This window comes from Eurosta solidaginis, chromosome 5 (assembly GCF_040869045.1).
Source record: "Eurosta solidaginis isolate ZX-2024a chromosome 5, ASM4086904v1, whole genome shotgun sequence".
NCBI lineage: Eukaryota > Metazoa > Arthropoda > Insecta > Diptera > Tephritidae > Eurosta > Eurosta solidaginis.
Window position 1 is genome coordinate 19,128,877 of NC_090323.1, and position 18,201 is coordinate 19,147,077.

The 18,201-nt window shown below is 35.1% G+C and overlaps 2 protein-coding genes across 4 annotated transcripts; one reads left to right on the forward strand and one right to left on the reverse strand.

Annotated features, from left to right (window-relative positions):
- The first annotated feature begins 2,976 nt into the window (after positions 1-2,976).
- On the forward strand, positions 2,977-5,934 carry PIG-F (phosphatidylinositol glycan anchor biosynthesis class F). 2 transcript variants are annotated; one of them, XM_067790831.1, is made up of 2 exons: positions 2,977-5,530; positions 5,594-5,934. In XM_067790831.1, exon 1 carries the CDS (start codon positions 3,069-3,071, stop codon positions 3,774-3,776), a length of 708 nt encoding a protein of 235 aa, XP_067646932.1. In that variant the 5' UTR covers positions 2,977-3,068; the 3' UTR covers positions 3,777-5,530; positions 5,594-5,934. The 2 variants fall into 2 exon arrangements, with proteins under 2 accessions (XP_067646932.1, XP_067646933.1); XM_067790832.1 differs by having other exon boundaries at positions 2,977-4,341; positions 5,531-5,934.
- A 2,747-nt stretch (positions 5,935-8,681) lies between these two features.
- SmD1 (small ribonucleoprotein particle protein SmD1) lies at positions 8,682-16,849 on the reverse strand. Of its 2 annotated transcripts, none has more exons than XM_067790830.1 (2): positions 16,645-16,849; positions 8,682-9,154 (listed from the first exon to the last, which is right to left on the reverse strand). In XM_067790830.1, exons 1-2 carry the CDS (start codon positions 16,656-16,658, stop codon positions 8,794-8,796), a joined length of 375 nt encoding a protein of 124 aa, XP_067646931.1. In that variant the 5' UTR covers positions 16,659-16,849; the 3' UTR covers positions 8,682-8,793. The 2 variants fall into 2 exon arrangements, 1 of the variants encoding a protein (XP_067646931.1); XR_010953841.1 differs by lacking the exon at positions 16,645-16,849 and adding an exon at positions 9,452-12,489 and having other exon boundaries at positions 9,042-9,154.
- Positions 16,850-18,201: the final 1,352 nt, after the last annotated feature.

Genomic DNA, 18,201 nt, shown 5'->3' on the forward strand with positions numbered 1-18,201 from the left:
CTACCGCCACGGTGATGCACAATTTTTTTTGGGGGTACTAACACAACAACAACCACATGGAAATCGCCAACTTCAAATGTAAATATCTCCGGACGGAGATGAAATTTGTCTTTTCCGCCATCGGATTATTGTTCTCGAGATTAATACGCGTCGTTTGACACCTCTCTCGATATTTTTGGTAGCGTATTAGCAGTCGACCCCTCAACTAGACTATTACCAAAAATGAATATTGCGCAGTGCTGCAATGAGTTGAGCTGGTCTTGCAACTAAAAAATATATATTATTAATACAATGGAAAATAAACGCTTCTGGTGCGAGTTTTTCGACTTATACTGTAAATTACCAGCACTGTGGAAAATAAATAGTGTTTTTTTTTTAAATTAGTGCCTTTTTTTATACAATTAAAACACATCTTTATTTGTTGCACTATATTAAAAATGAATATTGCGCAGTGTTTTTGAGCGGTGTATGTCAAAATTTTCATTTGTACAAATTCCGTCGTTTTTGTATGGGCCGTCATAGTCAAAATAAAACAGGTTTTAATTTAAGTTACTGCTTTTTGACATAATTTTCTATGAGCTATCTGTCAAAAAAGCTGCAACTACCCTACAAAAAATTATGTCACAAAACCTAATCACGCTCATGCAAATGTGACTATGAATATAACCTATGACCGTAAAATGACTAGTCAAATGACGTGGAATGACGAGAGCGTTTTTGCAGGGTAAATATAAAACCTATTTTACTTTGACTATGTGACTATGGCGACAAAGAGATAAAATGTCTGATTATTGATACTGAGGCCAAAACGCGTCTTTTGACACTTTTCCTGACATTTTTTGACGTGTATTAACCGTCGACCACTGTTGTAAAGTATTACCCCCTTATATATATCCGTCCTTTCTAAATCTAAAGGGCCAATTAATAGTGACTTATAACCATAAAACCATAAGCATATAAAACAGCTGATCGAACCTATATGGAAATCAATGTAGTCGATTAATGATGCCATACCATAACGCTAACGCCATAACCATACCATAGCCAACCAATTGGTATTTGGTTTTTCGCCATATCCATAACCTAAAAATATTTGAATTGCTGAATTTAATAACTTTTTGTAGGTTTCGTTCATTGTTTTGGATACGTTATGACTAAGAGACTTATTTTTTGTGGAATATGTTTTTAATATTTTGCGTTTTCTTCATTTTTATTTTATTTTCACGATTTTTAGGTTAAGGCACCATTAATCGATCACATTGGAGATGGTTATGGATATGGGTATGTTTACGACTATGGCGTTAGTGTTAAGGAAGTTTAATTAGCCCTTAAATCTAATGAAACCGATACCTCGGTACTTCCAAAACTAAAGCCGGAGTCATTGGTGCCGTATGTCGTATCGCTGTATCCGTATCCCTAACGTAATCAGCTGTTTTTCTTTACGACGGTAAACCAAAACTCAATTGGTTGGCTACGATATGGTTACGACCTTAGCGGCACCAATAATCGATTGCATTGATTCTCATAAGGTTGGTCGAATGAGCTGTTAAAAGGTTACCGATACGGTTACCGATAAAGCACCAATGTCTCCAGCTTTATTCGGCATCACAAGAAACGCTGATAGTTTTACTAATACACTCACACTTGTAATTGACAATGCTGATCCTGCGATGACGTAAACATTGATACTCAAATTTATGTATGTTCCCTTGTTCCCTCACGCATGTCCGCATGTTCCCAACGACAGCCTATGACCATGAAAAAGGACTCAAACTGGGAAAGCTTCGGACACCTGGTACAGAACAAAAGAACATACAGCAGATACCATTATGCATGTGAGACAGATACATAATTCTCAACGGAATTTTATGTATGCGGGAACAGTTTATCCGATTTAATCATGTTGTCACTACTGACTGTCATATGACAATCAAATGATTATCACGGTTGTTTTATTATTTTTTAAATTCCGCCATTTTCAACTGACGAATTCCATATAAAAAATAAGTTTAAAAAATGAAAAAGAGAGCATTTTAAGCTCCATGCTAAAAGAAAAAAAATCGAAAATAATATTAAAAAATACCAAAAGCTGTCGGAATATATGGGGCGCACTCAAAAAATTGATACGCAAAAATTATATTGGTTAGTGGTGATTCATTTTTAAATGTGTTTCCGCATGAGGAAAGCGCTCTTCTGTTGTTTTGTTATTTTCTGAATTTAAATTGAACATTATGAACTCGAATTCTTATAAAACTATTTATTTTAAACAAATAAGAAACACGTATGCTTTTATCACGTACAAAATTAAAAATGTAATGAAATAATGTAAATAAAAAGCAAAAAGCATTGTTTCATTTTTGGCGGAATATAACAATGGTCATTTATGATAGTATAACAGTCAAAACTGATATCTACAGTAAACTATCATTTATGACACTTTTTGATAATTAGAGTGTCAGCACTGATCCAGCAAAAGGAATGAGAGTGGGCAGTACGGCTATATACTTAATCAGTAGGCCATGTTGGTGTATAAGCAGGAGACAAAAACTCACACGTACACAGTTGTTTACATCACATTTGCGCACGTCCCCTTAAGCTGGAGACATTGGTGCTTTATCGGTAACCGTATCGGTAACCTTATAACAGCTGATTCGACCAACCTTATGAGAATCAATGCAATCGATTATTGGTGCCGCTAAGGTCGTAACCGTATCGTAGCCAACCAATTGGGTTTTGGTTTACCGTCGTAACGATAAACAGCTGATTAGGTTAGGGATACGGATACAGCGATACGACATACGGCAGCAATGACTCCAGCTTTAAGTTTGTGATAGAAAGTTTGTATGAGGCGCTGATCGTTAGGTTGACATTGCTGACAATCAGATGATAATCATATGATAGTCAGTATTCTTGTAGGGTTGTTGCTTTGTGAATACCCCTTATATAGTTTTTAATGAAGCAAACGTAGTCTGGCAATATCACTAAAACACAGGGCAACAAAACGTAAATTTTTATCAAAACATTGGCAAATGCGTATCAATTATTTATAAATAATTTTATAACAAAAGATGGCCTCTAAATTTGATCAGCAAAAAACTAAGCATCAACTTTTCCATGTATCCATTAGTTTGGCAACAGTGTTAGTATGCATGACATACATGCAATTCCAAAGAAACTGGGCAAATGTGGGAAACCTTTGGAACTCTTTAATCTTGCCTATTGTATCAATTGGTGAGTTACTGAAGGTGATATTAGCACGTTACTACACTCAAACGATGGATAATAGTGGGCAGCGACAAAGGAAACCATCACAAAAGTTTACATTAAAAGAACTTGCCGGAGGATTATTTTTACAATGCTTATGTACGCTACTTTATGCATTTATATGTATCATATTGGGTGCGCCCGTATTACAAAACTATGAACAAACCTTCGTATTGTCTCTCTTGCTTACTCTACAAACAACATCACCCACTATATTTCTACTGGGAGGAAGTGGTGCATTACAATTATGTTTCTGCGAAAAGCCTGATACCATAACAAAGAGTGAAGATACTGCAATAGGTTTATTTAAATATAATGCTTTGGGCGCCATATTAGGTGCTTGGGCTGGATCTGTGGTAGCTCCTTTGGATTGGGATCGCGATTGGCAAGCATATCCAATACCGAATGTCGTCGGTGCACTAATAGGATGTGCTTTGGGTAATATTTATGCTTGTTCACGTATTTTATACGCTACTGCCAAAGTGTATTTGAATAGAAAGCGTAATAATTAAACGAATGTATGTTTTCCACAAACAAATTTGCAAAGGCTGCCAATGAAAAGACCAACTCATTAAATAACCAAGAATATATTAAAAAAAAAAAAATGGCACAATATAATATAAAAAAATCTAGTCAAAAGCCACATACCTACTTACATAGTATGTATGTAACTGCAGTTACCTAGGCTTACACAAAAAAATACATTTACATATATCTATCTGCATTCATTAAACGAGATAAAGGCAAAAACGGCGAGCAAAAAATTTAATTAACCTGGATTCACCATTTCAAAATATAATGGCAGAAAAGACAAATCCTCGAAATCACATTATATGTAGTTGCAGAATCAGAAAACGCAGCGCTCACACACTTGCCAAACAGCTGCAAAGCTTCTAGAAACCAACAATGAGCCTAAATCTCCACAACAGTCGGGTTTAAGCTTCAGAACGTCTTAAATTCATTTTTGACTTAGAACTCTTTGTTGCCTCCAACTTCATTGAACCCCTGAATTATCTGTGGCAATGCAAATAAGATATCCATCATCTAAACATACAAGAAGCCAGAAAAAACTGCAAGGTATAGATGAGGAGCTCCAAACCAAAACGCAATAAGTGCACCCCCATTTTTTTTTTTTTTTTTTTTAGATAGGCATGGGATTTAACTTTACCTTCTAAAACCTTTATGAGAAGAAACAAAGCACAAATTTGGCCAGTCTAGAAATTCCAAAACTAGCATGTTTCATACCAAAACTCAACAATTCCATAAAATTTTCTGAAATAATGGCACCCTCTTTCTATAAAAAGCAAATACCTACTATTCACACTTAAATGCACAAAATCCGGAAATTCAAAACCAATACGAAATAAATGTTTTTTTTGCAGACCAAAACGCAATAACTACAAACAATTACCGGTCTTCAAATCTAGTTGTCCGAAAAGTGTGATTTTTTGGTTGTATATGTGCGGCCGCCGTGGTGTGATGGTAGCGTGCTCTGCCTACCACACCGAAGATCCTGGGTTCACGCCCGGGCAAAGCAACATCAAAATTTTACGAACAATTTTTTTTTTCAGCTAGAAGAAAATTTCTCTAAGCGGAGTCGCCCCTCGCCAGTGTTTGACAAGCACTCCAAGTGTATTTCTGCCATGAAAAGCTCTCAGTGAAAATTATTCTGCCTGGCAGATGCCGTTCGGTATCGGTATAAAACGAGTAGGTTCCGTACCGCCAATTTGTAGGAAAAATTAAAAAGAGTAACACACAAATTAGAAGAGAAGCTTGGCCTAAAATCTCTTTGGAGGTTATCGCGCCTTACTTATTTACTAATTGCTATGATATCATACGTATCATTTGAAAATGTGTCTCCATTTAAGACTGCGCTATTTTTCTTATATATCTAGGAACTTGTTATGAGTCACTTGTGGCGTTTTGCTTTGGAGCTACTCACATAGTAAGGCGCGTAATTTCTTCGATCGCCAAGTTTAAAAATAAAACATCTTGTCGCTTTGAAGCAACCAAAACCGTTAATGTAAATCCGGCCTAATGAATTCCATAAAATGCAACACAGCCTCATGATTCAATAAGAAAGTAGACCAGGCAAAAAATTACAAAAATGTCGAAAATCTCACGCCTCCTAACGGACTGCTTGTTTCCTTAGCTTCACGTTAAATGTTCTTGATACTTCATGAATCAATACTTATGTCTGTCGGTTAAGCGGTATTAAATGCTGCTACAACAACAATCAACATTTTTTGCTTTGATCTCGTTAAAGGTACCAACACAAATGCTCTTATTTAATTCATATTGCTTAAAAGTTTTGTATCACCCATTTAAGAAATAGTTTTATAAAAAAAAAAAATATTAAAAAAAAAAAAATCTGCTTTGAGTATTTGACATTTGGTTTAAGAAACTTGTTTAGCAGCGTACTACTCATTACCACTTTTATTAGTTGAGAAAAAATCGAGATAATAAGAACATGGGCTTTAGCAGGTTGGACTAATTTGAAAGTCTTTTTAATTAAATGTAATTGAAATAATCGTTTTCTTTTAATATTCTTTATAAAGTTATATTTATGGTATTAAGACTGTTGGCGTCATATAATTCATATATATGTATGTGCATATTAAATTTGGATTCAAACATACATACATATATGTGTGAAAGAAATTGTACGTTGTAATGGAGAGGGCCAAATTTCGTTTTCACCCTTTCGAATACCCAGGAACATGCAGCCTAAAAGAGGAAGTAAGTTTATGTACAAAACATAAGAGTGGTCATAGTGAAAACATAAAGAAGTATAATTCAGCACCATAGCCTGAGGCAAAGGTATTTTTAGAACCTCCAGTAAACAAATAACTGTAGGAAATCACTTTTAGCCAGAGTTCACAAAGGACTAAGGACCACATCCTCCTTTCAGACCACTCTAATGTTCTTCATACGTGTTATTAGAAACCAAATATTTAACAGTCTATTTTCAATTGCTTAGGTCAATAATGTCGAACATGATTTACTCTATTTGCGTAATAAGATTCGTGGACTAGAGGATGCCCTAGACAATCCTAACATAGTTGATTCAACTTTAAGAGAAGTGATAGAAGCAGAGATTTCGCAACTTAGAGCCGAAATTGATAAACACAAAGAAAATGTTAAAGCACTTCATAAGGACAAATCCCAACAAATGGCAGTAATAACCGTTTTAGTGTTCATTATGCTATGCACATTTACATTGTATAGGTTGTTTTTGTCATCGTATTAAATATGTTATTCTTAATTTGCGCTTGACAATTTTGACTTTTTAACCCTGTTTTCAAAGCTTTGAGCTAAGAGTAAGTAAGAAAGTCGGATTAGTGTCCTGGCAGTTCACCAGTTCCGTAGCTGGAGCAAGAAGTTAACTTATTTGCGGTTGGGGGAGAATGACGTAGTCAAAGGGCTTTAAAACTTCTACCAAATAAGCAAATTGTTAAACAGAAAGTGCAGTTTCGAATTGATGCCTCATCGCGTACCCTCCCCCAGGAGTTGACCGCTCATTTACTTAGAGTAAGTGCGGGTAATGTGGTATACCCATTTTATTTTCCTTTGTAAAATCAGTAATTTGCATGCAATTTCAATGAAAATGGGTTAATAAGATACTACAAGGATTACAAACAAAAGAAACAAGAAGCAATAGTCTTACAGTTCAAAAGTTAAGAGATATTTAAAAATATATCTTAAAAGTCATAAATCAGCTCTTGAAAAAATTGGCGGGTAATATGGTATACCGTGTCGGTTAATGTGGTATAGTACACCACAATACCAACACATCGTACCCTAAGATAATAAGAAAGCAGTTTTACATTGAAAAGCAACAATTTATTACAAAAACTGAAAAACTAAAAACGAAGTGTTCAGTAATTTCAAAAATTAAAAATTAAATAAGCTGGATTGTTTCAGGAAAGTATCATAGACTTATTTACATGAAACACAAAGAAAAATAGCACTACGGTTGGGAATACACTTTTCATGGGACCAAATTTTCTCGCACTGTAGGCAAGATTTCCTTGGCCTAATAATAGCATCATCTCAAAAAACTTGCATGAGGTTTCTTTTGTTGGTGGAATGTTTGGAAACTCTTCACTACCACTTACCACTTTTTTATTGTATTTTTTAGCAGGTTGATTAACTGAGGCCTTCCTCTTTTTGTTAAACGTAGCAATGCCTTGTTGCAAATTATTTTTATAATGTTTATGACTACTGATATTCCGATTTCGTCCGTTCCGTTCGTTTTATATATTCTTTTTCAAGTAGCTCGAAAAATGTTGCCACATTTTCTCGAGCAAACCTGCGCTCACGGTCGGCGCTTGAACCAGTTGGCTTTCGAAAGCTTGAAATGCTTCGATGTCGGTTGTTAAAGCCTTTTAGCCAATCCTTACCAGCACACCCTTTCATGATAGAAAATTTATTGGGAATATTGTTCTTTTTCGCAATTTGATAGCCCGAAGACCTGACATCTGCACGTGTTAGTCCCCAATACCTCGCTTCCACCTCTAACAAATATTTCACCAAGTCTTCCTCAATTGCTGCTGTTAAAATTGGGGCCAGCCCCAATAATTCATTGATGGGTTGCTCACTTCTTGACATGCCCTGCAAAGTAGTATGAGGGACATTGAATGTTTTGGAAGCCACAAGAATACCCATTTCTCCTTTCCTTACTGTTTGTATAGCTTTTTTCATATCCTTTTCTCTCCGTTTTCGTATTTCGCCTTTTTTCGGCATGTTTGTGATCGGAAGGGTTATTTGGTATACTATACCACTTTACCCGCCTTTACATACACCACAATAGCCGACATCGAGTTGTATCCTATCATTTTTAAATAATTAATTAAACACAAATATATGCAAAAAATTGCGTTAACAGTACACTAATTCAATACTCACACATTACTTACCGATTAACGAATGTAGTATAAAATTTTTAAAGTTTTTGTAAAAAATAGTTTTATCTGATCAAGAAAAAAAGTCAACCGCACAACCACGTACATTCATTACAACTGACTCACAACATTACCTACAAAGCACGAGCACAATCATGCGTTGCTTTTATTCTGAGAACGCCGAGATATTTGGATAGGTCCCGTTACGTTCACATTTATAGTTTCCGAGAAAAGCTGGTGTACCACATTACCCGCCTATACCACAATACCCGCAGTTACTCTACCTCACTAGACTGATGAAATACAGTGGTTTAAATTTATGCTTCTTTTTGCTCAGCAGGTTGAGGGTTTTATTCTTTTTATAGCTGCTGCTTCTTAGAGATAGATTTCTATATATTTTCTAAGTTCGAGGACTGTGCTGCCCTGTATGCAATATCTTTCGAATACACTGGAACCTAATTAATATAGAACATTTATTACACAATTAACTTTAAAAAAATGTATAAGTCCACATTGCATATACCTCAAGTGTTTAGATTTTATTGAATAAAAATAAATTTCTGTTTACATCCTTCATGGTTTATGTTTAATTACTATTTCATTTAAAGTATTTTTATAATAAATTTTATCGCCTACCAGTTGCGCGTCCACGGCCACGACCTCGCGGTCCACCGCGTCCACGCGTGCCACGTCCTCGTCCACGATTTCCTGCACGTCCACTATCTTTTTTCTTTGTTTTGGATTTGGGTGTGTCATCAATTAATAGCGTTTCAAGTGGTAAACTATCGGGTAAAATAAAATATCGTATGTTGTTACCGCGAATACTTAAGGAATCTAATTGTACAGGATCCCGATTCTTTATAGTCATTTTAACTGATTTCAAATGTGTATTCATAGCTACATCAACACCTGTGATTGTACCGTGAATTTGTGTACCATTTTTTAATTCTATTGTCACTGTTTCGTGACTTAATTTCATAAGGAATCTGAAAAGAAAAGGAAAATCAATATGCATAAGTCTTATTATTCTGACGGTCTAACTCTCTTTTTCATAAAGGACTTATCAGAATTTGGATAAATAATGTCACTTCTCAGAATTTATTTCATATTTTTTTTAAATTTAGACTAGATATATTTCAACATACAAACGAAAGAGTGATGTGATACTAAGCCGTTGGTACATGAGTCTTCAACTTCGTTGACGAGCCCCTATTATGATAACGGCGTGATACCACAGACAATGCTCTCTTATAATCGTAATAAAATTTAGGATATTTAATCACCTACAAAACCTCCGCTAGAGTGTGCAAATTAGGGTCAACCCTATAATTATTCTCCAACCGGTGAAAGCACTGGAACAAGGTTCCCATCATAATTGGTGGCTTTGTTGCTTTAAACAAGCTATGAGCACACTTTTGCCAACCCTAACTACCCGTGACGAATCCTCATTATGTTGCAAGCGATGCTCTGGCGACCGCAAGTTCCTCACGAAAGGAGAGGGTTGGATGGCGTATAAGGTGCAGTGATATTATCAAATCGTTCACGAAATTTTTAATTTAATTTAATTTATTTATTATTACGGCTGTTTAGGCCTAAAACTTAAACTACTAAGTACAATTCATTATTATATCATTTATTTCTATTGAATATGCTGTTGGAATGCCATGTGATTCCGATCAGCATATTTACAGGAGTAACAAACGGACGAGTCTGGGAGCCAGTCATTTAAGGAAGGTTGGAAAGGACGCGTTTTCAATCCTCCAGGGCTCCCAGCTTAAGGCAACAAAATTTGGAACTTATATTTTTCAATTATATTTGTATTTTAAGCTGTCGGAATGTATTGGTCTCCGATCAACACAGCTAAACCTGTCTTTGGATGTTGGAAATTGAAGTGTACCCAATCACCCCTCAACTTTGTTTAGTAAAGACGCTGTCGGAACGCATGAAGATTCGATCAGCACATCTCAAAATATATTGGGAGGTTGAAAAGGACGTGTTTCCAATCCCCCTGCTCCAACTTTTGTTTGACCTTATTTTGGTTACACCTCATATAATTTTATTGTTATATTAATGCTGCCGGAATGCGAGTGATCCCGATCAGCAACAGTAAATATAGGCTGAAAATACCGAATTCCAGCGAAATTTGTTGTTGGAACTGTCTGGAGTTACAGGTGGCGACTGATTTTCTTTTCCTTAGGGCCGGGTGCATTGTATTTTGCTGCTACCAGTATTACCATTCCCTTTACGCGCTCCAGTATCGGTATGTCATGTAAAAAATAAAAGAAAAAAAAACTTTATCTTATTGGAAGGGTTTTACAATGCTCCAATAAACTTTTTTTAAAGGTATTGAAGTTATTACTACTTTTTATGCGATTAGGAAGTTCATTGAAATATTTCAGGCCCTTATAAAATATATTTTGCTTGTCCACTTCTGTTTTGAAAAGAGGTAATCTAAAATTATTGTTTTCTCTGATTACGTATGAATGTGCATCATTTACATATCTAAGCTTTTCGCTGAGGTATGTTGGTAATTTACCGTGCTTAATATTAAATACAAATTTCATACTGTGGTAGAATATGAGCTGTTTTATACTCAACCAGTTTAGTGCTTCTATCATGTTATTAATGGGAGTATCATACCTCATGTTTAATATAAATCTTATAGCTTTATTTTGCATAACTTGTAGCTTATCTACCTGAGTTACATTGGCCATAAAGAATATTGTGGGACAATATATGAAATGCGGCTCTATGATGGATTTATACACTTTCAGTTTGTATTTTCTACTGATAAATTTGCATGACCTTTTCCAAAAACCAATTTTCTTGCCTATTTTGGCAACTATATAATCAATATGATCATTAAATTTTAATTTATTATCAATCTGAACCCCTAAGTACTTGAAAGTTTTAACTTCGTTAATGTTTGAGTTCATTATTTTTAGCTCGATATTACAAGATTCCTTATTCATCGCTCTAGATATGACCATAAAATGGGTTTTATTAACATTAAGTTTAAGCTTATTGTTACAAAGCCACCTGTATAGGGTGTTCAAGTCTTCCTGCATTTTGCTCCTAGCTAACATGATATCAAGTTCACTTACTTCGAGCAGTGCGTCATCCGCAAACAGCCTTATTTTACTATGTTTTAGCGCCGAAGATATATCATTTATATATATGTTAAATAGGACCGGTGCCAAAACCGATCCTTGTGGCAATCCAATTCCTGGCAATACCTCTTCCGAGACAACCGACTCAATGGCTGTTTTTTGTCTTCGGTTACCTAAAAAGCTCTGAAACCACTGCAGCTCGTTGCCTTTAATTCCAATTTTTTCTAATTTTTTAATCATTATATTTCTGTCTATAGTTTCAAATGCTCTCTTCAAGTCGATAAAAACCGCAAGTATAATTTTCTTTTGATTTAGTTCTTCTTTCCAACTCGATATTACATAATTTGAAGCCGTTTCACAAGAATGGCCTTCTCTGAAACCGGATTGTTCTTTAATTAGTATTTTAATTATTTCCAAGTAACTTATGAGCTGATCTTTTACTACTGTTTCTAGAATTTTTTCGATATTCGGCAACGTGTTGATCGGTCTCAGATCTTCTGCCTTTAATGAATTTTTTACCTTCTTTATTGGCACTATTGTTGATATTTTCCAAGCGTCAGGCACTATTCCCTCTACTAATGATTTATTTATGATATCCGCATAGAAATGTCCCATGTATGACACCGAATCCTTAATTACTCCTTCTGATAGTAAATTTGTTCCTCCGAATTTATTTTTTAACCTTTTAGCTACCAATATGACATCATCAACCGTAACTTCTTGGAATTTCAGACATGTGCTAACCGTGTATTGCACACTGTCGCCACTATCCAAAGTTTCGATTTCTCGATTTATGTCACCAATACTATCAACAAAGAAGGAATTCAATGCTTGAGCTATATCCTTGGGTGTTTCATATCTTATACCATTTACAATCACTGTCAGGATATTGTCACGCACCTCAGTTAAGTTTACTGCTTGCTTGAGGTCTGAAATGGCCTAGTACCCTAATCGAAACCTGCCAAGTAGCACTAGAGGATACACAAGTCCATTCAAAATTAAAGTTTGCTGAAATTACCACCGATGATGTTATTAATATCCTAACAGACTTTAAATATAAGATAGGTGGAAGAAAACTGCTATCCGAAGGTGTACTAAAAGATTGTATATCGTATACCGGATATTTCTATGCTCAAATAATCAATAACAGCTTAGAAGATGGTGTGGTACCTGAAATGTGGAAAACGTCAACAATAATACCTGTGGAAAAAGTTAAAAAGACAATGCAACCTGAAGAAATTAGACCCATAAATACCCTGCCAAGTGATGCTAAAATTCTCGAAGTCGTTGTTAAGAATCAGTTGGTGAATCATCTTGAAGTAAATAATATACTAGTCTACCAACAGTCAGGATTTAGGAAAAAACATTCCTGTGAGACAGCGCTGAACTTGGTAATATCTGATTGGATAGAAGAGCTAAACAACAAAAAAGTAGTGGTTTCAGTTTTCCTTGACCTCAAAAGAGTTTTTGAAACGGTGGATAGAGAGATATTAATAAAAAAAATGCAGCGGATTGGCATAACTGATATTGAACTTAAATGGTTCCGCAACTATTTGAAGCAGAGAAAGCAGAAAACAGTTATAAATGCTGTGACGTCGGATGAATTAGAGGTACCCATAGGGTTGCCTCAAGGCTCAGTATTGGCACCTATATTATTTCTTATATACATAAATGACATAGTAAATGCTATCGAAGGTTGTAAAATTAGGCTTTTTGCGGATGATGCATTAATTATGATAAGTGAAGATAATATTAATACTGCACTTGCCAAAATGCAGCATGAACTAAATAACTTGTATAAATGGTTGTGGTAATAGACTGAAGCTAAACATAAATAAAACTAAATATATGATAATAACAAGGAGGAATATCAATGAGGAAGATACAGCCGAGCTAAAAATAAATGATGAAGTCATACAAAGAGTTAACAGTATAAAATACTTAGGAATAATAATTGATAATAAACTCAAATTTGAAGATCATATAAATTATACAATTAAAAAAGTTGCTAATAAAATAGGAGTGATGCAGAGAACAACTAAATTCATTCAAAAAAAGTACAAAATAATCTTATATAAATCAGTTATAGAACCGCACTTCGTGTACTGCCCGTCCATTATATTCATAATATCGGATAAAGAAGTAGACAAGCTCCAAAAGCTTCAAAATAGATGCATGAGATTTATTCTTCAGAAACCTACGGATACACGAACGACTGACATGTTGAAGACTTTAGACTGGTTGAGTGTGAAACAAAAGATTTTTTTCCACTCCATGAAATTTATATTTTTTATCAAACATGGAAATGGACCTGAGTATTTAAATAAAAATATAGCATTAGTTGAGCAAACTCACAACATAAATACGAGGAGCAAACATAATTTCAAATTGCCGTTTTTTAGAACTGAAATTGATCAACGGAACATTTTCTACAAGGGTCTGAAAAGTTACAATGATCTGCCTATGGACATAAAAAGTTGCAACCAAATAACAGTATTTAAAACAAAATTATATGAATATTGTAAAACCTTAGCTATAAGATAAAAAACTGTAATATTTTCTAATTTACGAATTAGGCTTCTGGCCGTAATAAATAAATAATCTAATCTAATTTTGCTGTTTTCCAGAACGCACCCGGTCAATATCTTGCAAAGGACCGTAAACAATAATAAAACTGCCCAAAACTAATCGCTGAAAGACGCAAACTTCTTCAACCGATTTCATTCAGAAAACTCATAACTAGTCCATGTAATATAGGAAGGATAAAGTCTTGTTGTTGTTTTAGCGATATGTACGAAGGTTTGGGTGTTATCGATGTTTACAGAACAGGATGCACCACGGGTATGTGAAGTTGACAATCGGCTTAGAGAAGCTATAAATTGTTGCAGAAACAGGATGCGCCACGGGTAGGTGAAGTTGTCAATCGGGTTGGAGAAGCTATAAATTGCGCAGGCAACCCCTTGAAAGAGTTGCGCTACATAACCCCTTGAATCAATTTGGTATTTGTATGGCCTCTTACGACAGGCATACCTGCCGCGTGTATATTCTAGGCCCCCTAACCCGCTAGGGTTATATTCTTGAAATATTTTGGACACCCCATGCCATTTCTGATTTATGGCAGAAATAATCTCAGAGTGCTTTCCAAATCACTGCCTGGTTAAACATTTTTTAAAGTTATTTAAATTGCCAGGACTTAACCCCAGGACCTTCCTGTGCTAAGCAAGCACGCTACAACCACACCAAATATTACCCAGTTTAATCCAATATATTATATTTCCATCAAATGGCCAAACCAAGGAGGTATATCGGTATAGTACAATTACCTAAGCAAATTAGTGACTTAAATATCATACAAGCAAACCACCATGGTACATCCTTTATAAAATCTCTTTATCAGGATCTCAATGGGGCCAACGATAGACAATAATTTCAGCAAATGCTGAACAAAATGTGGATTTTTGAGCTCTAAAGCTGTCAGAACAGCTGATTATGGCAGAGTAGAAATGATACTCCAAACGCCAGGTTATTCTTGTGTTTAGACGCTGTCATTTACAAAATGTGGACGACGAATGACAGCTGGATACGCTGTCGTGTCTGACTGCTTCCACAGTGTTGTAGCAAGTTAATGATTCTCTTTCTCGTTGTCTTTTATAAATATTACCTGATACTGATGGTAGGCTCACATATTTAATACAAATAAGAAAGTTAACAAAGATAAAGTTGTGTATCTTACTAATTCCATAAAGGCTATAATTATTATTCTTTTTTTTTTTGAGATACCAAATTACCAAAATATTGTTCAACAATAAATCTGAATTCTCTTGTTATTATTATTTTCTTAAACTACTAAAATAGTTAAACTACTAAGGTACATTTTTTGTACTAACGTTCATATGTTCACAAATAACATATTGATATTGATTCTTATAACATCTTATTATTATTTTTTTTTTTTTTTGTAACATTTTCTCTTCATTTCAAATTATATATTTTTAAAATGTCTTGGCTAGATTTGTACTGTGTAAAAACTCAAATAGTTCTTCATAGTAAACAAAATTTTTAGATAAGAGATAATTTAAGTTGTTAAATTTTCTAAAAATGGTATGGTTCCTTGAAGCATTGTATCTATTGCATTCAAAGATTAAATGTTGTGGTGTTTCTGGGACTTGACAGCTGACACAAAGGCCTGAGATGTTATCCCTAAACTTTTGTAAGTATGCATTTCCATATGTAAATCCAACTAAGTCTATTAATTAATTTTGTGTCATACGGATTCAGAGTATTCTTCTTGTTCTTAAACCAGGATTTTCTTTCTTTCTGAGCAATAACTTCTATTAGATTTTTTTCCATTTTAGGACAGTGCACTTTAATTTCCTCAATGGTTCTTTTCCAAAGTTCCTTACTAATTTGGAACAATGCCTCACTTGGCGATAAGTCTACGCACAAGGGTTGTCCTAACCCAGAAGCTGTTTTAGCAGCCTCATCTGCTTTTTCATTAAAATAGATACCTATGTGACTGGGTACACATATAATTTTTACTACTTCTATTCCTGATGTACATAGCTGCTTGTGTATTTCAGCAATCACATAGTTGGTTGTTTTTTCGCAGTTAAGATTTTGAATGGCCCCTAAACTCTCCGTGAATATTGCTAATCTCATGAGTTTATATTTTACCGCTAGTTTAACCACTTCAAGAATTGGGTAGTAGTGCAGTTTATGGTACCCACCCTAAAGTTGGGCCAAGATTTTCGAGTGAGGTATCAAAAGACGCGTATTAATCTCGAGAACAATAACCCGAAGTCGGAAAAGAAAAATTGTATCTCTGTCCGGAGATATTTGCAGTTGAAGTTGGCGATTTTAATGTGGTCGTTGTTGTGTTGTACCCACAAAAAAAATTCTGCGTCACCCGCGGGTCTTTTTCCGGTTTTTCGTTAATATCTTTTGAACGAGTTAAAATTTTTATTCTCCGCCTTCGGATTATTAATACTGATGTCACGACGCGTCGTTTGACACCTCTCTCGATATTTTTGGTAGCGTATTAGCAGTCGACCCCTCAACTAGACTATTACCGCACAAAAAAAGTTTTCCCTTATAAGATTTTCCAGTTTTTCATAGTGCAAGGCCTTAGTTGTTCTTAAGAGTATTCTCTCTTGACACCGCTCGTTTTTTCATAAACGTTTAAAGCGTGCCACAAATATACTGACAGTGTGCACATAATTTGGGTGATGCGGCTGCACACAAATCTTCCCGCCGCCTTTGCCGAGGCTAATTAGAGTCAATTGTGCAGCGCTTAAAACAATACTTTCTTTCTCTTTTATTGCTAGTTATAAAATACATACAAAGTACATATTATTATTTATATTTACCTAACCAACTTCATATTAAAAACGCTTGTCTTTTACCGGCAACAGTGAATTGTAATTGTTTTTCACAAACTCGCAGGAGCATTCACAAAAACAAGAAACATTACAGGGTGAAATCAGCAATGCTTTGCAGGGTGTTCACTGTTTAAAGATTTTATTGATGTTATTGATTGATTTTTTTAGGGATTAGCGACACCAACACTCGATGTTGACACGCCAATTGCTCATTACAGACTGAACCATTCACTAAACAAAGAGCGCAGGCTATCTGTGTGAGTTACCCACCATCTTAAGATGTATGAAACGCCAATATTAAAGCCGAGTCATTGGTGCCGTATGTCGTATCGCTGTATCCGTATCCCTAACGTAATCAGCTGTTTATCGTTACGACGGTAAACCAAAAACCAATTGGTTGGCTACGATACGGTTACGACTTTAGCGGCACCAATAATCGATTGCGTTGATTTCCATAAGGTTGGTCGAATCAGCTGTTAAAAGGTTACCGATACGGTTACCGATAAAGCACCAATGTCTCCAACTTAAGCCGGAGTCATTGGTGCCGTATGTCGTATCGCTGTATCCGTATCCCTAACGTAATCAGCTGTTTATCGTTACGACGGTAAACCAAAACCCAATTGGTTGGCTACGATACGGTTACGACTTTAGCGGCACCAATAATCGATTGAATTGATTCTCATAAGGTTGGTCGAATCAGCTGTTACCCAGCAAAAATGTTCCCGTAAATTGACTAGGAAAATGACTAACAGCTGTGTCGATGGAACACGTAAGTGTTTGTACAGGGCAGCAGTAACATTTGTGACCAGTCCATTCCGTCGTACCTATTTATGTGATTGTCCATACTGCTCACACATATACGGTTTTAGGTTATCGAAAAGTAAACAAACTATAGTGCTGTACTGTTCTTACATTCACGTTCTGGCAATCATTTTTTGAGTTATATACCTGTAACTTTACGAGTATTTTTACGTTAATATGACCGTCTTTTGACTAGTGTTATGACCGTTTTTTTACTTGGATTATACTGCTATATAAATAAAATATTTCTTTAATTCAAATCTATTAACATTTCTTTTATTAAACATTTTTACAATATATTACATTATTTATAATAGTTGTAAATTATTAACTATAAGAAATTCCTTAGCAAACTTACCTGCAAAGCATTAGAAGTCTCAGCAGAAGCATAAATTAATTTTGTCTCCACTTTCTGCGTAGCCGACAATTTCTTAAATTCTTCATCTGAACGACGAGCTACTTGTTCGAAATTATATGCTGCCTGCAAATTATCTGTACAATTTACTTGTTTGAAATTATATGCTGCTTGCAAATTATCTTTACAATTTATGCATAAAATTTTTGGAAGATTATCAATTGATGTTGCGTGCAACTATGGTAAACGGAATGGCTGATTCGCAGAAAATTTTTGTGACGTATTTGAGGGTACATAGCATGTAAGAAAAGGCAAGCATATATGTATCGGGCATTTCAATTAGGCCATCTCATTCTGCCATACTAACAATTGTGGAACAATGTGGGATA

Coding starts and splice junctions, on each gene's coding strand:
- PIG-F (XM_067790831.1), top strand. CDS start 3,069: ATGGCCTCTAAATTTGATCAGCAAAAAACTAAGCATCAACTTTTCCAT.